This window comes from Neomonachus schauinslandi, chromosome 16 (genome assembly GCF_002201575.2).
Source record: "Neomonachus schauinslandi chromosome 16, ASM220157v2, whole genome shotgun sequence".
In the NCBI taxonomy this organism is placed as follows: Eukaryota; Metazoa; Chordata; class Mammalia; order Carnivora; family Phocidae; genus Neomonachus; species Neomonachus schauinslandi.
This window is the reverse complement of record NC_058418.1, coordinates 6,171,648-6,195,753: the sequence shown is the minus strand read 5'-3', so window position 1 is coordinate 6,195,753 and position 24,106 is coordinate 6,171,648. Positions and strand designations below refer to the sequence as shown.

Below are 24,106 nucleotides of genomic sequence, written 5' to 3'. Positions count from 1 at the left end.
AGAGTCCCGGCAGCCCTGCCTTGCCTTCTGACCCCATTGGTGCTTGAATCTGCCCCTTGATGTCATGTGCCCCCCATCCCCAGCAACCCACTCCCCCTCTGGTTCCTGGGCGTGGGTCGAGCCCACACCGTTTACTGACCCCCACTTCACTGACCACAGGACCCCTTGGCTTCCCTACTTCCTTAGGGTCCCCCTGAATCCAGTTCCTCTCCCATCTCCACCCCTCAGGGTCAGCCCCCCATTCCCACCCCAACCGTGGGGATCCCCAAATCGAGATGGCCCCTGGGCCTGCCCTCTCCACCACGTGACCAAGGGGTTGTGCAATCCAGCCCCCTCCCCTGACCCTCCCCGAGGGGATTTTCGAGGAGGGCTGTGCTCTGTGCAGGCCAGCCGGCACCCCTGCCCCCCCCAGGGGGCTGGGCCAAGGTATAAATAGGGGTGGTGGCTGAAGCAGGCAGCAAACCCAGCCCAGCGCCACCATGCTTGCCCTGGAGGCTGCACAGTAAGTGGGGGTTCCCTAAAGGAAGGCGTCCCCCTGCACTTAAGCCCCTCTGCTAGGCCTCCCTCAGGGGTGGTGGTCTGCCCCACTCAGGGGGCAGGGGGGTGGGAGGGAGGGGGTCCACACTGCCTTTTGCCCCTTCTAGATCTCGCTCTACCTCTCCTACCTCGGCTTCCTTCCTCCATCCTATCCCTGTCTCTCTCAGACCCCGAAAATCTCTCCTTGGGATGCTTGCCTGTCTCCCCTCCTGCTGACGGCCTCTTCCAGGCAGCCCTCCAGGCCTGTCTGTCCCCCCAGCCTCCCACTGGGCCTCACCAAACCTCTGGCTTGCTCACTTGTTGCCCACTCTGCTGCTCGCCATATCATTTTTGTTTCTGGGGCTCTGTTCTCTGCTTCCTGCTCGCTCTCTGTCTCTGTCCCCGTCTCTTTCCAGTTCTTTGTCTGTCTGTCTGCTCTCTCCTGCTGTCTCCCTGTCTCTCCCCTGGCCCCATCTGCCTATCTCTGGGACTCAACCACTTCCTGCATCAGCGAATGTCTCTCTCCACACTTTCCTCCCTTCCCTCCTCTCCCATCTCCTTCCCATCCCTGCCCAGCGGCTCTCCATCTCTCCTCTGGTCCAAGGTGGACCCATTTAACCGACTCGCTGACGACTCGCTGACGGAGGCCCCCTCCCTGCCCCCACCGGCCCACTGGCGCCCACACCGCCTCTCCAGGGACTTTCTCTCCCTCACTTTCCCTGCCCCCCAACCAGCCTCTCTCTATGCAAATCCCAGGGGAGGGGGGACATTTGCCTGTTCCCCCCCACCCCCACTTCCTGTCCCCGCTTGAGTGTGGTGGGGCTGGTCTCGCACAAGGACATACAGCAGAAGAGCTGCGGTGGTCACAGCTGCAGCCGCCTCCCCCCGCCCCATCGGCTCCCAACCACTCTGAGACTCAGGTGGCTGAAGGCACCCTGACATGCCCCTGTGTCTCTCCCCCTCCAGGCTCGACGGGCCACACTTCAGCTGTCTGGTGAGTCGGGGCCCCGGGGCCCAGGGAGGGTGGGGGGGGACCCACATGGCCCACCTTGACCCCCTGCCTCAGTTTCCCCTTCCACTCCTTCCTGTCACTTTGTCTTTCTGACTCCCCCTCCGTATCTCCCACCAGCACCCTCCTCCTCACCTGCCCCATCCCCTTCATGGACCTTTCTCCACCGTCTCTTCAGCTCTCAGGCTCTGGGTCCACTTCCTGGCATGGGGAGGATGGGGGTCCTTGTGTCTTTGGCTTTGTGTCTCTTCCTCCGCCCGCCCCACATTCAGCGAACCTGTTTATTCCTTCTTTCCTTCTCTTCTTTGCTAAACTGTATTTTCGAAAGCTAGTCTAATAGTTCAGACACGCGGGATACTCTACTCACCACCCATAACCTACAACCCCGTCCAAGAACTAAAACCTCACTCACTCGTGGACGCCCCGCCACCAGCATGTCCCACCTGCCCTCAACCTGACAAGTTTTCTGCTTTTTTTTTTTTTTTTTTAATGGAGGTATAACCTACAAGTTGGCAAAGTGGCAGATCTTGTGTGCAGCCCGGTGACATTTCACATTACGCACACATCTGTGTAACAGCAAACCAGACCAACACATAGAACATTTCCTTCCCTCTGGAAGATTCCCAATCAACAATCACCCCTCCCCCCTGGGATCTTTTCCAACACGGATTAGTTTTGCCTGGTTTTGACCTTGATCTGAAGTGCATCATGCAGGATGTCCCCTTTTGGGTCTGGCTTCCTTCATCAACGTTCAGTGTGTATCGGGCATTGTTTTGTTGTTGTTGTTGTTTTTAAGTAAGCTCTCTCCCCAACGTGAGGCTCGAACTCATGATCCGAGATCAAGAGTTGCATGCTCCACTGACAGCCAGCCAGATGCTCCAGCCTTGGTTCTTTTCCCTTGCTGTATAGTACTCTGCTGTAGGACCCCCCTCACCCATCCACACCCCAACACCACCAGTTTATCCATTCTCCCATCCACGGGCTATTTCTCGCTTGGGGATATTAGAAAAGCTGTTCTCGAACAAAGCTACTTTGTGGACGTATGTTTTCAGTCCCTTGGGGGAATACCTGGGAGTGAGGCTGCTGCGACGTCTGGATGTCTAGCTTTGGTCTTTACTGTAATTGCTAAAGCAACACACGACTCTTGGGGTAGATCAAAGCGATACAGAGGTGAATAAAGAAGCATTGAGATTTTCTTTGCCTCTGTAGAAACACTTCCACCCCTGGGACAGGCGAGCCTGGGGGAATTGGTCCACACTTTCCCCACGCCTTCCTAGAGCCCACGGTCTTAGCAGGTGCTGGCTGCCATGTCCCTCTCTGAGAGCCTGGGTCTCGGGGTTTCTGCGCATCTCCGCCTGTGTCTTTCATTCTCTGTGTGTGTGTTCTTGCTGTGTTGTGGGGGTGTGGGGGTGTGCTCCTGCTGTGTTGTGTGTATCCCTGCTTTCTGTATCTCTGTATATCTATCTCTTGGCCCCTGTCTCTGGTGCCTGGTCTCTGTGTCTCTTTCTTTCCTTCTCCCAGCCCTCCCCTCTTCTCCCCTGTCCCTGTCAGAATCCTCCTGCTGGCCCAGATGGGGTGGGGGCTCCCCGAAGCCTGGGATGACCCCTCTTCCTCCCCCACCCCATCAGTACCCAGATGGCGTCTTTTATGACCTGGACAGCTGCAAACATCCCAGCTACCCCGACTCAGAGGGGGCTTCTGGTGAGTGGCCCTGCCCTAGCCATCCTCCTGACCTGGACCTCGGGCCCATTTCACAGATGGGGGAGCTGAGTCCCAGGGGGGGATGTCACCTAGTTCAGCAGGATAAGGTTAGCCCAGGCCTCCAGACCTCCTCCCCTTTCCTCTCCCACCCACCCTCTTGCCCATGCAAATTCTGGGGCCAGAGATTTGCAAGGCCCACAATGGCCTCTCTGTGCTGGGGGCTTCGAGTGGGAGGGGCTGAGGCCAGACCTGACTTCTGACTCAGCGCCCTCCCACCCTCCCCCAGACTCCCTGTGGGGCTGGGACCTCAGTCCAGCTGTCCCAGCCACCTCCTATGAAGCCTTCAACCCAGCTGTGGCTACCTTCAGCCACCCCCAGAGTGTCCAGCTCTGTTACGGACCCTCAACCTACAGCCCCGTGGGGAACCTCGACCCGGCCCCCAGCCTAGAAGCCCCGGGGCCCAGCTTCCCAGCGTACCCCACGGAGGACTTCACCAGCCAGGTGAGGGGAAGGGACACGATTAACATCCCCATCATTTGATCGAGATTTACTAGATGCCAGGCAGCTTGTGAAAGCCTTTGTAAACCTCTGAGGTTAGGAACCGTCTTCACTCCATTGCATGGACCAGCCAACACAGGCATGGATGTTAGGCAAGGGGCAGCCCAGAAGGCCATGATCTGTGTTGGGCAGGCTTTCAGGGAGGGGGCCTGGGCGTCCCTTGGCCATGCCACGGAGATCTAAACCGAGGCCAGAGTGCAGGCTGTCAAGAGAGTGGGGAGGGCCACAGTGGGGACCCAGGAGGAGGAAGCTGAGGGAAGAGCGCAGAGGGAGGGAGGGAAGGGGGTCCTTGGACTGCAGGTGATCCTGACCTTTTGCAGACCATGGGCCCCCCGGCGTATGCCCCATACCCCAGCCCTGTGCTGTCGGAGGAGGAGGATCTCCTGCTGGACAGCCCCACCCTGGAAGTTTCAGACAGCGAGTCGGATGAGGCCCTCATGGCTGGCCCCGAGGGGAGGGGATCTGAGGCAGGTATGTAGGAGCTAGTGGGGTAGGGTGGGGCTCCAAATGGAGATGCGGGGGCTAAAGGAACCCCGGCTTCTCAAGCACCTACTGTATACTCCAGTGCTGAGGGCGGTTCCCTGTGTGACCTGGGGCAAATGACTACCTCTCTTTGCCTGAGTTTCCGATCTATAATGGGGATGACAGTAAGTGTCTATTACTGGTGTGGGGGGGGGATTAAGTGGGATGATATAGGTAAATGAGAGCAGTGCTTGGCCCAGAGTGGGCAATCAGTAAGTCTCCACCGTTACTGAAACAACAGTGCCGGACATAATCACCACGTCAACACCAGTCCATGGAACCCCTGTTTCCACCCATGTCCCTCACATGTAGTTTGCTCAACTCCTGGGCGGTTAGGATCATGAGTTACTTTCCCTACCTGGCTCTCGGTTTCCCATCTGTAAAATGGGCGGCAGCAGCCCCATCTCCTGGTGTTCTGATGAAGATGAAATGAGCTCATAACTGCAAATGCCTAGCACTAAGTGCTTCACTTAGTTTGTAAGGTTTGTAAAAGTAACACACACACACACACACAGCCTCATTTATAGCTGAGGAGAGGCCAGCTCAGAGAGGTTAAGTCGCCACCCCAAGGTCACTCAGCGCTGGGAAATGGCGGGGGGGGGGGGGGGCGGTTCTTGTAGCCAATGCCCTGCTATGAACAGCCCCCTCTCCGGCTTCGGGGGGCCTTTGCTCCTTGTAGGAGCCCAAGAGTCAGACCCCCGAACCTTCCAGGATCCCAGGCCCTCTGGGGCTGAGAAATGGCTAGGCGGGTTCAAACCCACTCCAGATCTCGTCACCACCACTCAGCGCCCTGTTATAAGCCTTTGAGGAGCCCTGGCAGCCCATTTCACAGATCCTCTCATCCATACGCAGGGCAGATGCGTGTTACTATGTGCTGGCCACCGGCAGGGCAGAGGAGAGACGCGCAAACCCAAGATAAAGCAAAGCAGGGGGATGGGAGCTCCGGGGGAACAGCTTCAGGGAGGAGAGCGGCTGGCCTCCGATGGGGGTGGTGGTCGCACAAGTCGGAGCCACCTCCCTCGCCCCAATGCTCTCGGCAGGGAGACTGAGGCTTGCTGGGGGCCCGGGGGCGGGGGCCGAAGCGGGGTGGGTGTGGGGGCGGCGCCCAAAGGCTCCCTCCCCCTAACGCGTCCCCCCCCACCGCAGGGGCCCGCAAGAAGCTGCGCTTGTACCAGTTCCTGCTGGGGCTGCTGACGCGCGGAGACATGCGCGACTGCGTGTGGTGGGTGGAACCGGGCGCCGGCGTCTTCCAGTTCTCGTCCAAGCACAAGGAGCTCCTGGCGCGCCGCTGGGGCCAGCAGAAGGGCAACCGCAAGCGCATGACCTACCAGAAGCTGGCGCGCGCCCTGCGCAACTACGCCAAGACCGGCGAGATCCGCAAGGTCAAGCGCAAGCTCACCTACCAGTTTGACAGTGCACTGCTGCCCGCCGCCCGCCGGGCCTGAGCCCCGTGCGGGCTCTCCGGGGCTCCACGGCTGCGGCACGTTGGCGTCCCCACACCCTAGGTCATAGGACCCGTGGATTCCCCACACTGCGGGGAGGCGGGGGCTGCCTTAATCCCTAAGCCCTGCTCAGGGCCCCTCTGGGACACCCCCCCACCCCAATCGTGTCTGGGGCCCCTCTGGGATTTCCTTGTCATGTTCAGGATCCCCAGGATCCTCATGTCTTGGGTCACAGGACCCATAGAGGACTATACTATATGTCTGTGTGGAGGGTTTGGGCAGGACCGTGCTTCCAGAATCCCAAGAGCTTCTCTGGGATCCCCTTGTGGTGTCTGAGATCGTCCAACCAAGCCTGGGACCTCTCTGAGCTCCCTTGTGTGTCTGATTCCTTAATCTCATCTGGGAAGGGTGAGTCCACAGATCATCACACAGGGAGGGGGTTGCTGATGGCGACCCTAAGCCCTGTCCAGCCACGGTCTCTCTGGGATCCCCTTCTCATGTCTGACACTCTCCTGTCAGATCTGAGATCTCCTACTTACCTATGGGGCCTTCTGGAAACCCTTTATCACATCTCAGATCTCTGTGCCCATCTGTGACTCTCTTGTCCTGTTCCCCCAAATACGTTTGTCATCTTGAGATCCCCAATTCTCTGGAACCACTGTGCTATCACTTTTTTGTGTGTGTCTGGAATTCTCCACTCACATCTAGGGTGCCTCTGGGATCCTTTGGCCATGTCTAAAAACACCCTTGTCAGGTCTAAGGGGGGACCTCAGTGAACCCTGTCTTGTCCAGGCCACCTCTGGGATACCCTTGTCTGTCTGGGATCCTTCCAATCACATCTGGGGCCTCCCTGGGATCCCCTGTCCGCTAGGCCCCTTTGGGGACCCCATCAGCAGACCTGAATTCTCACAGGGACCCTCCCTTTCCTGCGGTGCCCTCTGTAGGGCCAAGCTAGGGATCGTTCTGGCCAGTCAACTGATTTCTGGGTGATCTTGGCAGCCCTCCCATGTCATCTCTAACCAGAGGTCTCACATTGGTACCCCCACCCCTCCAGATCCCTTTGGGACAAATCAGATCCCTGGTGGTGGGTCCTTCTTTAGTTCACTGCAACAGTGAGGGAGATTTTGCATATTCCTTTCAAACTTTGCACAATCCAGCAAAGGTGGGCATCTCTGCGGTGCAGAGAGGCTGGAGGAGGGGGGCAGCCACTCCTAACAGGGCACCTGTTCTCCAATCTGTCCCAGTCCCCGCTGCCCCTGGCTGTCAGACCCCAGTGGCTTCTCTTGGTCACCTGTTGGCCCCCAACCATTTGCGTTTCGACCCTGGTATGAACCCACGGAGGTGAAGCTTGGGTTCATCGTGGGAGCTCTGATTCGAACCCTGTGGGGGTGTCACAGACTGTGGGCTAAGATGCCAGAATCCCAGGTCCTTGAGTCTTCGTGGCTGGGGGATCTAGGGTGAAAGACTTGCTGCTTCCGGGCCTCAGTTTGTCCCTTCTGTGAAAGGGGAGAGGAGGAGGAGGAGGAAGATAGAAAAAGTCCCTTGCAGCCCTGCTGAGCCTTTGATACATCTTCTGGAAATCTAGCCCACCACCCATTCATTGACGTCCAGGAGGAGGAGGACAAGGAAGGAGCTTCAAGGACCCAGAGAGGGAAGAGGTCCTTGCTGCTGGTAGCAGAGCCCAGGCTGGGACCTGCCCTCCAAAGGACAGCACACACACCCTCACCCTGGAATGGGGGCAGGGTGGGAAGAGAGTGCCAGGGACAAAATGTCCCCAGGGCCTCCTCTTGCAAATGAGGTACCTTTTGCAAAAACTATCTTCATCACCCCAAGTGTGGAATAAAATAAAATAAAACAAAATAAAATAAAACAAAATAAATCAAGGTAGACAGACTTCCTAGGACCCTTTGTTAGGGACGGCAATGCTGTCTGTCGGCCCAGGCCTGCTGACCTTCAGAGATACTGCGCGGCTGCGACGCGCACCACAAGACAGGAGATGGAAGAGGCCTAAGAGCCTCACCTTTGAGCTTTGAAGGCCGCGGTAAAGGGCTTCAGATGCAGGCATTGCTGGTTCGGTTCAATTTCTCTCTCTCTCTCTTTTTTATAAAGATTTTTTATTATTTTTTTTGAAAAGATTTTATTTATTTATTGACAGAGAGAGACACAGTGAGAGAGGAACACAAGCAGGGGGGTGGGAGAGGGAGAAGCAGGCTTCCCGCAGAGCAAGGAGCCCGATGCGGGGCTCGATCCCAGGACTCTGGGATCATGACCCGAGCCGAAGGCAGATGCTCAACGACTGAGCCACCCAGGCGCCCCAAGATTTTTTATTTTTAAGCAATCTCTACACCTAACATGGGGTTCCAGCTCTCAACCCCGAGATCAGGAGTCGCCTGTTCTTCCAGGCTGAGCCAGCCAGGCGCCCTCCCTCTCTTCCCCACCGTCTCCCTGCTTCCCTTTCCGTCAAGGTCTCTGTCCCCCCTTCTGCATTTCTGTCCTCCTTCTCTGTACGTCTTCCCCCCTCTTCCTGGATACAGCACTCGGGCGGGCAGGCCGGGCGGGAGGCTCCTGGTGGCAGCGCAGCCCTCCGGCTCCCGCCGCTACACCTCAGAACTGGGCCCGCGGGAACGGTGTGGCAGTCTGCCTGGCAACTTGTGACGTCACGGAGAGGCTGCCGCCGGGTTGGCTCGACGCTCCCGGGAGGCGGGGCAGTTTCCGGCTCGCAGGGGGTTTTGGAAAAGCGGGTGAGGGGGCAGACGGACAGGAAGAAAATCGGGAGGGACTTGTCTTCACTCAAACCTGCTCCCTCAGCCGCAGTTGCTTCCTCTCCCGTCCTCCGCCTTAACCCCACGCCCCCACACCCTTCTCCCTCTCACACTCACCTCGCCTTCCTCCCCATAACACCTACTGCCCCTCAAAGACCCCTCTCTTCCCCCAATCCCCCCCTTCTGGCCTCCTTCACCTCCCCCCATCCGGCGTCCAGCCACCACCACCCCCATCCTGAAAGCCACAGGTCCCCCTGCTGGGAAGGGCGCCAACGTCCGGGCAGCCCTCCAGGGCCTTCCCGGTCTCCCCACCCGCCCCTCTGGGGGCACTCGCTCCCTCCCCCGCGTCCGGTGCCCGCCGCGCCCGCTCCGGGAACCGTCGCGGGGAGCCGGCCGGCTCGGTCCCAGGAGGGGCAGCGGCCAATCCGGGGTTCCAGGTGGCAGGGGCCGCAGGCCTTCGGATGTGCTCTCGCCCAGGGGCGGGACTCGAGAGTCCCCGAGCCTCAGTGCCCCTCCTGCTGGCACAGAGACCTCCCCCCACCCCCGCAGCCGTCCTGCCTACGCTGGGAAACCAGACCCTCCCTCCCAGCTCCGGTTTCCCGAAAACTCCTGACTTGCAGATACTAAGAATGGCTTTCTAGACCGTCTTCCCCTTTTGCCCCTACGGCAGAGTTCTGGCTCGGAGCCCTCACCCATTTTAGACCCCAGCCCCTTCCTCTCCCGCCTCCTAGGAGTTAGGAGTCCAGGCCCTCATCCTTCTCCATTTTCCTGGACCCAAGAATCTGAGCCCCAGACCCAGAAGTCCAGGCCCTCCTCCCTCAGCGGGAGTCCTCGCCTCCAGCACGCCCTTCCTGGGACCCGGGTGTCTGAACCCCAGGCCACTTCTCCCCAGGGACCTGGCATTCAGCCATCTCTCCTGGTCCAGATGTTATTTCTCACCCTTCAGAACTCGCCCCGGGAATGTGGGGCAGCCAGGGAGGGCGGGGAGGCAAGTCTGATGCCTCCCACAGCCTCCTGGGAGTCTCTGGACTCCTTAAAGGGCTCCCTCTGGGGGCCCACCTGTCCTCCCTAGGGCCCTGAGGGACAAGCTGCCTCCGAGGAGCGAGGAGCGAGGAGCGAGAGGAGGTCTGCTGCCATGCCTGAGGCAGAACCAGGTGGCTTTCAGGACTGCCCTCCCTGGGGGGAGAGGAGCTCCCCTTTTCTGAATGGGGGCTAAGGGCTCCTCTGTAGGTTTGGGAGAATGGGATGTGTTCTCCATGTGGGGAGGGGTTCCCTTCCTTGTGTGGGGTGGGGGGGTCCCATATCTGTGTTGGGTGGGTGGGTCTCCTTCCCTGTGCAGTGAGGGTGTTCCTTTCTCTGTAGGGATTTGGGGGGGCCCATCTCTGGGTGCAGATGAAGATTCTCTGAATTTGAGTCCTTTTTCTCCATAGGGATGGGAGTGCTGTGTACGTAGACCGGGGAGTCTTTGCATGGTGATTGGGGTCCTCTACCTTTGGGGATGGAGTCCTCTTCATAGGGAGCGGGACACTTCTCTGAGTGAGGACTGAGTCCTTTCTCTGTAGGGGAGTGGAGTCCTTGTGTGTATAGAGATTAGGGGGTCCTGTCTCTGTGGTGAGGAGAGCTCTTGTCTGTATAAGGAATTCTATAGGAATCTGGGCTTCCTCACGAAGGAATTAGGGGGCCCTCTCCATATAGGGGCCCTTTATGTGACCCTTTATGTGCCGTTTGATGCTCTTCTTTGAATGGGACATGGGGGTGCTGCTTTCTCCCTCTGAAGAATTGAACAGAAGAGATGCAAGTCCCTGGGAGGGACCCTCCTCCTGGGGTGTCCAGACTGCTGGCATCAGGCCAACCAGGCTGTGGAGTGGGGGTCCAGGCCCTCACTGCAGCTGGGGTGCTGGTGGGCCAGGAGCCAGTAGGCAGGGCAGGTGAAAGATGCTATGGTCAGCACAAGGTGTCCGGTTTCCAGCCCAGGGAAAGAGCTAATTATACCCCCAGGACCCAAAAGGTCAGGGCCTGGTGGCCTGAGTGGATGGGACATGACTTGCCTGGGGCAAGGGGAAACCCAATAGCTCAGACTCTCAGGATTACAGATAAATTTACACATGAAGGGGCAGGACTTCTGGATCTGAGGGAGGAGGGGGCGGGCCTGGACTCCTGGGTTTTGGAAGAGGAGAGCACTGAGCACTTGCTCAACTGAGAACATCTTTTACCTCGCAGTAGCCAAAAAGGCCCCCAAAGGCAAAGAGGCTGCCAAACCAGCTCCCAAGGAAGCCCCCCCTGAGGAGGCTCCTGTAGAGGCCCCCAAAGGTGAGACAGTGTTCCTGTGGGATCTGCAGAACCTGGCTCTTCATCCTCCAGGCTCCCCTTGCCTCTCTGCACCCACCCTGCTTTCTCTCCTTTAGTCCTACCTCCAGAGCTAATCCATCCTTCCCCTGCTCACAATCCTCCATGGCTCCCCAGTGCCTCCAGGTTAGAGCCCAGCCCCTCAGCCTGGCCCTCAAGCCCCCTGGCAACTGGCTGATTCATCTCCGAGTTCTGCCCAGCTCTGAATGCCACAATCTATCGCCACACCTCTCCTACCCCAAAGCTGCATTCAAACCATCCAGTCCACCTCCCTCCAGTTCACAAATGGGGAAACTGAGGCCCAAAGGGGTGGGGGAGACTGGCCAAGGTCATGCAGCCACCTGGGTGACACATGGTATTTCCCAAGTCAGGAGAAGCCACTTTGCTCCATGCTTTGGCATTTGAGCAGAGGGACCCTCACAGGCTCTAAGCCCCACTCCTTAAGTGGCCTGCTGCCCCTTCCCCAGCCTGCCTCAGATCCCCTAATCCTGTCTCCTGAGCAGAAGCCCCACCTGAGGACCAGTCTCCCACTGCTGAGGAGCCCACTGGCATTTTCCTGAAGAAGCCAGACTCTGTGTCGGTGGAGAATGGTGAGGGGGGATGAGGGAGGAGGGGTTGGGGACCAGGACTCCTGGGCCTGAGGGAGGAGGGGCTGGGGGTCTGGACTCCCGGGTCAGATGGAGGAGGGGGCTGGGGACCAGGGCTCCTGAGTCTGAGGGAGGAGAAGCTCACAGTCCTCTCTGTAGAGTCTCATGGTTCTTGTCTGGCCACTCCCTCCCATCCCCCACCCCCCATCCAGGAAAAGACGTGGTGATCTTGGCCAAGGTGAACGGGAAGGAGCTCCCAGGGAAACCCACCGTCAAGTGGTTCAAGGGGAAGTGGCTGGAGCTGGGCAGCAAGAGCGGGGCCCGATTCTCTTTCAAGGAGTCCCACGACTCGGCCAGCAATGTGAGGACCCCGTGGGGACACTAAGGGCATGTGGGCTGGGGATGGAAGTTGTGCAGCCCCCAATTCTCAGAAGGCCTGTTGCCTGAGGCCTGGAGCCCCTGTAGATGGAAAACAGGACCTCTAGGGAGAGAGGCTGTGCGGGGCTGCTTGGCGGAGATTGTGGGGACAGGCTGGGAGAATGTTTGGGTTAGGGCAGGGTGCACTTGACCGGTGTGTGCATTCCCAGAAAGGTCTCAGGGGTCAGGGATGGGGGCCCCCCAGGGGTAAGGGTTGTCCAGTCATGGGAAGAGACAGCTGGCTTCTCCAGTGGAATCAGGGTGAGGACCCAGAGAGGGAGATGTGAGGTGGGCTCTGGGGGGTGTGGGGTGGTGCTGGGGAGCAGTCACCTGCACCCACACCCCTGGCCCCGGCCCCCAGGTGTACACCGTGGAGCTGCACATTGGGAAGGTGGTCCTGGGGGACCGCGGGAGTTACCGCCTTGAGGTCAAAGCCAAGGACTTCTGCGACAGCTGTGCCTTCAACATCGATGTGGAGGGTGCGCTGGAGGGGGTGGGGGGTGGGGAGCAAAGGGTTGTGGGCGGGCAGGGCTGGGGCAGATGTTTCAGTCTGGTGTAGGAGAGCATACAGATGTGGGGGTGAGATTGGGGAGGAGGGAGTAGATGCAGGGGTCAAGGCATTCAAAACTGGGAAAATAGTCCATGGGCTTAGACCATGAGGAGGTGTGGACTTGGGGGTGAGAGGGAGCAGAGTTTTTGGTGCCCACTTGAAGGCTGAGAAGGTGAGTTAAGTAGATCCCAGGGTCACGGTGCACAGGCTTGAGAAGGTAGCCATAAAGGCTTGGGAAGCGAGGGTGTCCAGGTTTAGGGTGAGGGTGCACAAGCTTAGTGGGAGGCTATTGCAGATTTGGGGAATATGTGTGGACCCCTGAAGGTGTACAGGCTCTGGGGTCTACAGCCTGGGATGTGTGGGGCTTAAATATGGAGGACACAGGGAAGGCGGTTGCCCATGCCTGGGCAGAAGAGCATGCTGGCCCAAGTGTGAGGCGGGACAGGCTACTTGGGAGTGGTGTGGCAGCGAGGGCAGCAGGTATCCACGTCCAAGTGACAGGGTGTGCTGATCCAAGACAGGGGGCCTGGGTGGAGCTTGTGCAGGCCTGGAGGGGCACTCTTGGTCTTAGATCAGGCCTTGCCTCCAGCTCACCTTCTGTCCCATCATCTCCTCTCCTCAGTGCCCCGTCAGGATGCCTTTGGGCAGGGTCTAGAAAGCTTCAAGCGTTCGTAAGTGATCCTGGAGCCTGGGAAGAGGTGGAGGGGGCTGCTGGTGTCTGCCGGTGCCAAGGACTATGGGAGTGTCTCCCCTGGGCGGGGGAGCTGTGGGAGAAGGGAGGAGTGGGGAGACACTGAGGTCCTGAGGGCACAGGACCTCTGTGGGGTTCACACACCCTCTCAATGGCCACAGGGGTGAAGGGAAGTCAGAAGATGCGGGTGAGCTGGATTTCAGTGGCCTGTTGAAGAAGAGGTAAGCCTACCCCACCTGGCCTAGAGAGGGGAGATGGGACTCAAAGAGGAGAAGGATGGTGGGTGAGGCTCCACTGCCAGCTCTGGACTCCCCGTTTCCCCCTCTACAACCTGCGTCTACCCATTCCCCACCCACCTGGCCATCTGTCCATCCACCTAGCCACCATTTACCTACACCTTTACCTACAACCGCACCCACTCAACCATCTGCCGGCCAGTTTACCTACCTACCGATCCTTCAATCCATCAACCTCACAGCCATTTTTCCTGTTCACTTAGGCTCTGATTCACTTGCACATCCCCCTGTTCACCCAGCCAAATACCCATCTATCCATTCTGGGGGACGGGGGAGGGTCCACCCATCCACTCACCAATCTCATCCATCCATCCAACCAGCTACCTATGTATCCATTGACTAATCTAACCATTCACCTACCTGCCCATTTGCCCATTCATCTGCCCACATATCCATTCATCTACCCGCCATCTTCCCACCTGTCCCTCCACTCGTCTGCCATTACACTCAGCCACCCATTCAGGAACCCATCCATTCATCCGTCACCCACCCACCCCATAATCCCATTTCCTGCCTATGGAGGCACCATCTATCCACCTTTCCATCACCCATCTTGTCTATCATCCATCTTTCTTCCCACCTGTGTATCTGTCTGCACCTGCATCTCTCTCCCAACTGAATCCATTATCCCACGTGCCTACTGAGCCAGGCATTCCTTGATCAACTCTTCACTCTTTAGTGACACACCCATCCAACCAGATAGCTCTCTCTTTGATTGATCTATATGAAATTGCTGTTCTTTAGGTAAAAATGATTGGATATTGGCAGTTTTATAGTGTTCAACATGAGGCTGGTCTGTTCTCTTGGTTATTCATTATCTGCTGGTCTACCCATCCATTCCTCTACTCATTCATCTATCCCCCTAACCAAATCTACAACAATCCCATTACTGATAGATTCATCTCTTTGTCTTTACCCAGACAACCACCTGCCCGGCCATCTCCCCTCAACATATCCAATCAATTGCCTACCCAACCATTTGCCGCCAACTCATCAGTCCATCCACTCATCCAGTTATCCTCCATCTACCCATTCACCTATCTCCATGCCACCCATCCTCCACCTACCCACCCATCCATGGACCCACACATCCATCACCTTAGCCATCCATCAAGCCTTGACCCATGTCTGTATTAATTTCCAACCCAATGCTCTGTACATCATTCCAAATATTAATATGTCCCCTGTTTCCCCACTCATCTCTCCTTTCTTTGTTCCCTTCCTTTCCTTCCTTTCTTCTTTCTAGAGATCTACTTACTTTCTCACTCAGCAAACATCTTCTGAAGCCTCCTGTCTGCCAGGCCATGGGCTGAGATCAATCCTGACATTGAGTCATGGATTGGTTTGGGGAGATGGGTCTGGTCCAGCAGGACATAGAAAGAGACCAAGACTGTTTAGTGTTATCAGAGAGAGGGTCCCCCAGGGGCCTTGTGAGAACCCAGAGGGAAGGCAATTCATTGCCTGGGAAGACCAGGAGTGACCCACAGAGGAGGGAGCTTTGGCACTAGTTCTGAAGAGGAGTCCAACAGGAAGGGAAAGTAGGGAGAGGTCATCTGGGCAGGGAAACATTTTGTGCAAAGGCTGGGAGGCAGGAGGGGCCTGGAGGATTCAGGAAAGGCAAGTAACATGCTTGGGTGGTTGTGGGGGTGGTGATAACATGGTGGGTGGGGTCATGACTATCAGCTGAACTGCTGGGGCTTCCTCCTGATGGCAGTGGGGGACCCATGGAAGAATTTTGAACAAGGAAAGGGTGGCATCTGATGTGGAAGTTAGGAATACCCTCCTGGGGCCATGTGGGGAACAGGCTGGAGGGGAAGAGGCAGGATGGAGGCTAGGAGGTCAGGGAGGAGGCTGAGGCCATGGCCCAGGCAGAGAGGAAAGGGGCACCAGGCCCAGAAAGAGAAAGCGGCACAGCAAGTGGGTGACGGTGGAGGGAGCACTTCACCTTCTAATCCTAACTGCCCCTCCACCGCCCCCCCCCCCCCCCCCCCCCCCCCCCCCCCCCCCCGCGGCCCCTGCCCGCTCTTCCTGCCCTCAGGGAAGTGGTTGAGGAGGAGAAGAAAAAGAAGAAAGATGATGATGACCTAGGCATCCCCCCTGAAATTTGGGAGCTCCTGAAAGGGGCAAAGAAGAGCGAGTATGAGAAGATCGCCTTCCAGTATGGCATCACTGACCTCCGGGGCATGCTGAAGCGGCTCAAGAAGGCCAAGGTCGAGGTCAAGAAGAGTGCAGGTCAGCACGGTTCTGAGGGGAGGTGGGCCCTGCTGGGGGATCCCATCGTCATGGATATTGGATGTTTGCATCCTGGACCTATCTCTTGAAGGTCCCAACCTAAGGAGTAATAGAGCCCTGTTGTCATGGGAGGCTTCCTGACATTGACCTTGGAGAGCCCATGGTCTGGGAAGGGAGACGTGGCAGCTCTGGGGGCGGCCAGGGCAGTGAGAACATCTCAGCTCCATGCCCCCTGCATCCCTCAATCTCCAGCCTTCACGAAGAAGCTGGATCCAGCCTACCAAGTGGACAGGGGCAACAAGATCAAGTTGGTGGTGGAAATCAGTGACCCAGACCTTCCCCTTAAGTGGTACAAGAACGGCCAGGAGATCAAACCAAGTAGCAAGTACGTGTTGAGGGACAGTCCCTCGGCTGGGGGCGGGGGGGATCTGAGTACCAGAGAGGGCCCAGGTATAAGGCTGACCACTCTTAACCCAGAAAGAGCACTCCCTCATCCATATGAAAAGTGCAAATACCTCAATAAAAAAAATTGACAATGGAGCAGCGCCTGGCTGGCTCAGTCGGCAAAGCTTGTGACTCTTGATGTCGGGGTCATGAGTTCAAGCCCCAAACTGGGTGTAGAGGTTACTCTTAAAAAAATCTTTAGGGGCACCTGGGTGGCTCAGATGGTTAAGCGTCTGTCTTTGGCTCAGGTCATGATCCCAGGGTCCTGGGATCGAGCCCTGAGTTGGGCTCCGTGCTCAGCCGGAAGTCTGCTTCTCCCTCTCCCTCTGCCCCTCCTCCTGCTCATGCTCTCTCTCTCTGATAAAGTCTTTAAAAATAAATAAATAGGGGCGCCTGGGTGGCTCAGTCGGTTAAGCGACTGCCTTTGGCTCAGGTCATGATCCTGGAGTCCCGGGATCGAGTCCCGCATCGGGCTCCCTGCTCGGCAGGGGGTCTGCTTCTCCCTCTGACCCTCCCCCCTCTCATGCTCTCTCTATCTCAGTCTCTCTCTCAAATAAATAAATAAAATCTTTAAAAAAAAAAAAAATAAAAAAAAAAAAAAAAAATAAAAAAAAAAATAAAAATAAAAATAAATAAATAAATAAATAAATAAATAATCTTTTAAAAAATTGACAAAGGTAATGAAAATAGGAATTTGGTTGAGAAGAAATCCAAATGGCCAATATGCTGTGGAATACACATTCAACCTTACAAATAACAGCAAAACAATAATAATAATGCAAATAAATAATAGTATTTCTGCTCTCCAAATGGGCAAAGACTTTCCAAAATGATAAAACCCAGTGCTGGGGACGACATAGGAAAATGGGTACACAAATGCTGCTGGCAGGAATGGTACTTGCTAAATCTCTGAAAGCGCACTTCTGAGGGATTTATCCTAAGAGAATTATCATGGTTGTGCATATTTAGCTGTAAGGATGTTCACTAAAGCATTTGCTATTTTAGCAAAAAATGGAAAACAACCAAAATGTATGATTCCTTACTAAAGGAATCTTTAATGTGTAGTCACTAAAAAAGAGATCCTAAAATACATAATATGGGAAGCTGGTCAAGATTAGCAAACAGGAAGAAGCATGGTTCCCATTTCTGCTTAACAAAATGTTAATCTACGTATGTATAGATAAAAAGATTGGAAAGACAGAGGCCAAAATGTTTGCAACAGTTATCTCTTGGATGGGTTCTAGCTTTATTATTTTTTTCTTGGTTGTGTGTGTGTGCTTTTTTAAAGTTATTTATTTATTTAAGTAATCTCTACATGCAATGTGGGACTCTAACTCAGGATCTCCAAGATCAAGCGTCAGCATGCTCTTCCTACTTAGCTAGCCAGGCACCCTGGCTGTGTCTTCTAAGTTTCTCATCAGGAGCATGTTGGATAAAATAAAAAGTTAAGTTAGTTAAGGTACAGGTTAAGTTGCTGTAACAGAGTCCCTAGGTTACATTACTTTAAGTGAGAGAGAAATGTATTTCTAACTGATTGAGGCTGGTAGGTTGGCTCTCTTCCTAGAGATTGTTTGGGGACCCAGGTTCCACATTTTTGGCTGCACCATTTCTTGTGGCATTGTCCTCATCTGCAAGATTGAAGCTGGGTCATGGGTACATCTGTGACTGGCAGACAGGAAGGGGGAAGGAGAGAAGTCCAGAGCAAGCAACTCAAAGGTGAAAATGACCTAGCAGTTATGCATGTTGAATCCACTCACATTCCATAGACCCAAGTTCAGTGGTGTACCATCCCAGCAGCAAAGGAGGCTGGGAAATGTTGTCCTCTAGGTGGGTACCTATGCGCTACTGCTAAATGGAAGGGAAGGATGGATATGGGGGGGCAGTTAGGATTTCCGCTGTGGTTACTTAAATACTAGAAATTAGACCATCTGTCCCCTCCCACACAATTTGGCTCTGAGAGGGAGTGACTTCCCTGAGAACTGGTGGGCAGATCTACCCCAGGGCTGGGATCTCCTCCAGGCTCTAGGCTGAGATAAGATTTTTGCACCAGGCACGTGTTTGAGAATGTTGGTAAGAAGCGAATTCTCACCATCAACAAGTGCACATTGGCGGACGATGCTGCTTATGAGGTTGCTGTCAAAGATGAGAAGTGTTTCACCGAGGTCTTTGTCAAAGGTGAGGCTGAGATGTGGGGAGTGGGGCTCTGGAGCGGGTCCTGAAACTACTGATCTCCTGTCCCTCCATGTCTCACAGAACCTCCAGTCCTGATTGTCAAACCCCTTGAGGACCAGCAGGTGTTTGTGGGTGACCGGGTAGAAATGTCAGTGGAGGTGTCAGAAGATGGTGCCCAGGTCATGTGGTAAGTGACTTTTGATCCCTGAGCTCCATACAGGTGCCCACAGCTTCTTTGCCTCAGCTCTGATGTTTATGAGCCCTCTTAGAGATTCTGGAAATTTACCCAGTAGTCACCAGGAGACCTCAGCCTTTCTCTATAAATCCTGACCTTCACCCATGACCTCTTTCTAGAACTTCTGACCTCTACCCATCTCCTCTTCGTCCAGGTCCTTTTCCTGATCCCTGCTATTTCAGATTCATTTACTCATCCATTCAACTAACCATCCATCCTTTGGTCCGTCCACTCATGTATCCATCCATGTATTCATCAACCCATCCATCACCCCATCCATCCACCCATCTATCCCATTGGTTCATCTGTCCAATCAACCATTCATCCATCTATCCATCCATCCATCCATCCACTCACCCACTCACCCACCCATCTCCTTATCCATTCATCCATCCCCACATCTATTCACCCATCCAACAGATATTTATTGAGTACCTATTATATGATGGCACTCTTCAATGTATTGGAGATATAATGGGAAGAAAATATATCAACATATCACCCACCCTCTTATAGTTTATAATCTGGTAAACTTCTGGGGTGTATGTGTAGGAGACAGAGACATGTGTTAGTCACGTCATCACATGAATAAATACAAAAGTTCTATTTTGGCAGGTGTTTCAGAGGAGCACTAACTGAAGCTACAACCACTTTTTAATAGGAAGAAGGGACTCAGGAGGTCAGGGAAGACCTCCTGGAGGAAGTGGCAATGGAGCTGAGATTTGAATGATGAGGAGGTAGAAAAGAAGTGGGAAGGGAGGAGTTTCTCAGGCAGGGAAGTACCATTTAGAGAGGCCACAATATTTGACATCTCTCTGGGAACCCAGGACTCCCTCCATGCCCTGACATCTCCCAATGACCTTTTTGTGTCCCTTGACCTCCAGCCGGGACCTTGCAGCATCTCCCTGTGGCCTGTGACTTCCTGTGACTCGCCATCCCACCTGTGACCCATCTATTCAAGATGCTTCTGCCAACCTGAATCTCTCCTCCCTCCTGGGACCCTTCTGAGCCCTGACCTCTGCTCAGGACTATCTCTCTGGCCCTCACCCTCTGATATCCAGACCCAGGGCTATGCGGGTCTCTCACTTCTCCCCTTCATGTGCCCTTCACCTAGGATGAAAGATGGTGTGGAAATGACACGGGAGGATTCCTTCAAGGCTCAATACCGCTTCAAAAAGGATGGGAAGCGTCACATTCTCATCTACTCGGACGTGACCCTGGAGGATAGGGGTCACTACCAGGTCTTGACCAATGGAGGCCAGTGTGAGGCCGAGCTCATTGTGGAAGGTACGGGGCCTCCAGGTGGGGCAGGGGTCACACTAGGTCATGCTTCTCCTCACAGCTCAAAATTGCTCAGGCCCTGGGGTGCCTGGCTGGCTCAGCTGGAAGAATGTGTGACTTGATCTGAGGGTCGTGGGTTCGAGCCCCAAGTTGGGGGTAGAGTTTATTAAATAAATAAACTTTAAAAAATTGCTCAGGGGTGCCTGGGTGGCTCAGTTGGTTAAAGTCCAACTCTTGGTTTCAGCTCAGGTCATGATCTCGGGGTCCTGGGATTGAGCCCCGTGTCAGGCTCTGTGCTGAGCACGGAGTCTGCTTGTCCCTCTCCCTCTGCTTCTCCCTCTCCGGCTCTCTCTCTCAGACAAATTAATAAATAAAACCTTAAAAAAAATTGCTTAGGCCTCAAATCTTGCAGCTGTCCGTGACTCCTCTCTTGGCCTCCCACCCTGCATTCAGTTTACCAGCGAGTCCTGGCAACATCCCGCTCAGAGGATATCCAGGATCTGACCACTCTTCCCCACCTCTGTTGCCCTCACTTGCCCCAGGCCTCCACCCCTCATGCCTGAACGACAGCAGTGGTCACTGGGTGCCCTGTTTTCATGGCCGCCCCCCTCCCCCACTCACACACACCGGCCAGAGTGATCCTTGTAAAATGTAAGTCAGATGGTGGAAACGGAGCACACCCTGCTCTCTAGGGCCCAGGTCACTTTCCTGTTACGTAAGATGTCACCCTCTCTACCAGGGGAAGCTGGCTGAAGGCCACAGGGGACTCCATGCACTGCTTTTGCAAACGCTTGTGAGTCTATAATTCCTTAAATATAAAAAACAAACCCCAAACTAAGGTATTTATGAGCCAAATCAATTATGGTATGTCCGTATGTAGCCATAAAAAAAGGACAGTCTGAAATGTACTGATACGGAAGGATTTCCAAGATACTGTATTGTTAGGTGAAAAAGCAAATATGTTACAATTTGCAAGGAGGGGAGGAGAGGAAGGGAGGGAGGGAGGGAGGAGAGAAAACATATATACCTGTTTGCTTTCATAGTGATAGACTAAATGGATAGTGGCCTTGAAGAAGGGAGGATTGGAGGTGGGTAAGTGCGAGATATCCCCTCTACATCTAAATCCATTTCCTTTATTTTTTAAAAAAGATTTTATTTATTTATTTGAGAGAGAGAGAGCACAAGCAGGGGGAGTGGGAAAGGGAGAAGCAGACCCCCGCTGAGTACAGAGGCTTGCAGGGCTCGAGCCCAGGATGCCGGAACCATGTCTTGAGCGGAAGGCAGACGCCTAACCGACTGAGCCACCCAGGCACCCCCATTTCCTTTATTTTTAAACCATGTAAATGCATCATTTTGTTAAAAAAAAAAAAAAAGTAAGTCAGATCCCAGCCGTCTTCGCAACACTCTCTAGTGATTCCTGCCTCACTGGAGTCTGCTGTGGGGTCCCCAAGGTCTGTGATCTGGCCCCATCTGCCCCTGCCCATCTCATCTCCTACTACGTCTGCCTCGATCATTGCACGCTGGTCTCCTCGCTGTTTCCCACACCAAGCCTGCTCTGCTCCACAGGGCCTCTGCACATGCTGTTACCGCTACCTGGGGGACTCTTCTGCATTCTCGCATGGACTCTTCCCTGTCTTCGGGCCCCATCACTCCCTCTTATACACTTATGTGTTTCCCTGTTCACCGACACTCTCCGCACTAGAATATGAGCTCCACAAGGCCAGTGGATGTTTCTGGGTTGTTCATAGCTATATCCCCAGTGCCTGGAACAGTGCTCGGCACAGAAGAGGTGCTTGCAAATATTTGTGGGCTGACTGGAGTGGTGATGGCCCCATATCCTTCTCTCCCTGTCCAGAGAAACAGCTGGAGGTCCTGCAGGACATTGCGGATCTGACAGTGAAGGCCTCGGAACAGGCTGTGTTTAAGTGCGAGGTGTCTGATGAGAAGGTGACAGGCAAGTGGTACAAGAATGGGATCGAGGTGCGGCCCAGCAAGAGGATCACCATCTCCCACGTGGGGAGGTGCGGAATAGACTGTGGAGGTGGCTGGGGGTGGGGCGAGGGGGGGGGGGCGTGTGTATCAGTTAGCTATACTGATGGAACAACCATCCCTATACTTAGTGGTTTAAGGGGAAAAGGATGTATTTAATCATGAGTCTGCGGGTTGGTTGGGGGCTGGCTGATCTAGGATGGCCTTTCTCAGGCCTCTGTGGTCAGCTGAAGGTCTGCTCTGCTGGTCTTCTGGGGCTCCGTCAGGACCTCGGCCAGGACACCTGGGCTGCCTCCGCTCTGGTCCATGTGGCATCTTATCCGGGCATATGCACGGGGCAGAAGCAGACATCCCGAGAGAGAGCAGAAGCAAACAAGGCCTCTGTGGCCTGGGCTGGGAATGGTCTCCGTGTCACCTCTGCTGTAGTCTCTTGGGCGAAGGAAGCCACAGGCTGCAAGGTCTTATCGCAAGGGGCATGGATACAGGGAGGGGAGAACCTGTGGCCGTATTTGCAAACAGTCTCCTACAAAGTGGGGGAGACATCTAGCTGGAGAAACAAGGGACTGGAATTCAACAGGTAGCACAGGGAAATGTAAGAGAAGCACCTGGTAATCTGTGGGATATGGAGAGTCACCGTGATGCCAGAACAGCGTGCCCGAACACACGTGTGCCCCAACACAGTGGTGATTGCATTTCCTGACCATAGCTCTTGGCAGAATGTAGGCTTTCTCTGGGTTCTGTGTAAGGAACTCTGCCTGCCGGTGGTGTCGATAATTCTGAGAATGAATCCTAACGCTTATAGGGCATTTATTATGTGCCAGGGAGATTTTTACTTGCTTTACAACAACCCTGGTGTAGATTGTTATCATGATATCTATTTTATAGATGAAGAAATTGAATGCACAGGGAGCTTAGGTAACTTGCCCAAGGTCACACAGTTAATAAGTGGCAAAGCTGAGATTTGAACCCAGATGATAGTGTTTCAAAACCCAGAATAAAAATGGTGGTCATGGGGGGGGGGTGGCACCTGGGTGGCTCATTGTGGAAGGCATCTGCCTTTGGCTCAGGTCATGATCTCGGGGTCCTGGGATCGAGCCCCGCCTCGGACTCCACACTCAGTGGGGAGTCTGCTTCTCCCTTTCCCTCTGCCCCTACCCCTGCTCGTGCTCTCTCTCTCAAATTAAAAAAAAAAAAGAATGGTGGGCATGGGGACGTAGATTGCATTGAAGAGGGTGTTTCTCCGGGCAGCTGTCTGGCTCATTCGGAAAGGTGTGCGACTCCCGATCTCTGGGTTATGACTTTGAGCCCAGATTGAGATGGTAGAGATTACTTAAATGAATAAACTTAAAAAAAAAAAAAAGGTGTTTCTCCATGGTGATCCTCAGGGTGACCCACCTGACCCCTGCCTTGTCCCCCCCCAACCCCTTAGGTTCCACAAGCTGGTGATTGATGACGTCCGCCCTGAGGATGAGGGAGACTACACATTCGTGCCCGATGGCTATGCCCTGTCCCTCTCGGCCAAGCTCAACTTCCTGGGTGAGGATGCCCCTCTGTGTTCCCCAGGAGCCAAAGCACCCACCTTCCAGACCCCAGGGCCCAGATGCCCTCCTTCAGGATTAGGTTTCCCTAATGTGTATTAGGGGTGACAGCAGGCGTCTGTTGATCTCATGGGAGGTGTCAGATGAGAAGATGGAGGGAGAGAGCACTGTATATTCTGAAGTGTGTCCACCTGGGAGGAAGGGCACTCATGGGCCTGGACCCATCCCCAGCCCCCTAGGTCCCTTGCTAGGTGATGCCAGACCTTCCCTGTAGCCTCTGCGGCGGGAGGGTGGGATAAGCGGCCCACTGGATTTAGAGCTAACAGAGCTGTCTTCTCTGTCCTCCAGAAATCAAGGTGGAGTATGTACCCAAGCAAGGTAAGGACCAGGGGCTGCTGTGGTAAGCTGAGGGTCTGGACTCCTGGGTCTGAGGGAGGAGGGGGCTGGGGGCCAGGACTCCTAGATCTGAGGGAGGAGGGGGCTGAGGGTCTGGATTCCTGGGTCTGAGAGAGGAGGGGCTGGGGTCCTGGACCCCTGGGTCTGAGGGAGGAGAGACTGGGCCTGGATTCCTGGGTCTGAGGGAGGAAGGGGGCTGGGGGCCAGGACTCCTAGATCTGAGGGAGGAGGGGGCTGAGGGTCTGGACTCCTGGGTCTGAGGGAGGAGGGGGCTAGGGGCCAGGACTCCTAGATCTGAGGGAGGAGGGGGCTAAGGGTCTGGACTCCTGGGTCTGAGAGAGGAGGGGCTGGGGTCCTGGACCCCTGGGTCTGAGGGAGGAGAGACTGGGCCTGGATTCCTGGGTCTGAGGGAGGAAGGGGGG

At 55.1% G+C, this 24,106-nt stretch overlaps 2 protein-coding genes across 2 annotated transcripts in view; both read left to right on the top strand.

Moving 5' to 3' along the window:
* Positions 1-479: 479 nt before the first annotated feature.
* SPIB (Spi-B transcription factor) lies at positions 480-5,807 on the top strand. Its single transcript, XM_021681434.1, has 6 exons — positions 480-502; positions 1,483-1,510; positions 3,154-3,226; positions 3,513-3,727; positions 4,105-4,255; positions 5,453-5,807. The coding sequence occupies exons 1-6, from the start codon at positions 480-482 to the stop codon at positions 5,749-5,751; spliced, it is 789 nt and encodes a 262-aa protein (XP_021537109.1). The 3' UTR covers positions 5,752-5,807.
* Positions 5,808-9,557: 3,750 nt separating this feature from the next.
* MYBPC2 (myosin binding protein C2) overlaps positions 9,558-24,106 on the top strand; it is a 24,540-nt gene continuing 9,991 nt past the window's right edge. Inside the window, exons 1-15 of the mRNA XM_021681095.2 lie at positions 9,558-9,664; positions 10,731-10,820; positions 11,360-11,446; positions 11,656-11,804; positions 12,222-12,339; positions 13,033-13,081; positions 13,263-13,322; positions 15,436-15,629; positions 15,882-16,014; positions 18,124-18,248; positions 18,327-18,432; positions 19,595-19,767; positions 21,617-21,782; positions 23,180-23,286; positions 23,637-23,666. Of these exons, the coding sequence (XP_021536770.1) occupies positions 9,646-9,664; positions 10,731-10,820; positions 11,360-11,446; positions 11,656-11,804; positions 12,222-12,339; positions 13,033-13,081; positions 13,263-13,322; positions 15,436-15,629; positions 15,882-16,014; positions 18,124-18,248; positions 18,327-18,432; positions 19,595-19,767; positions 21,617-21,782; positions 23,180-23,286; positions 23,637-23,666 (1,606 nt within the window). The 5' untranslated portion in view covers positions 9,558-9,645. The remainder of the gene's footprint in view (positions 9,665-10,730; positions 10,821-11,359; positions 11,447-11,655; positions 11,805-12,221; positions 12,340-13,032; positions 13,082-13,262; positions 13,323-15,435; positions 15,630-15,881; positions 16,015-18,123; positions 18,249-18,326; positions 18,433-19,594; positions 19,768-21,616; positions 21,783-23,179; positions 23,287-23,636; positions 23,667-24,106) is intronic.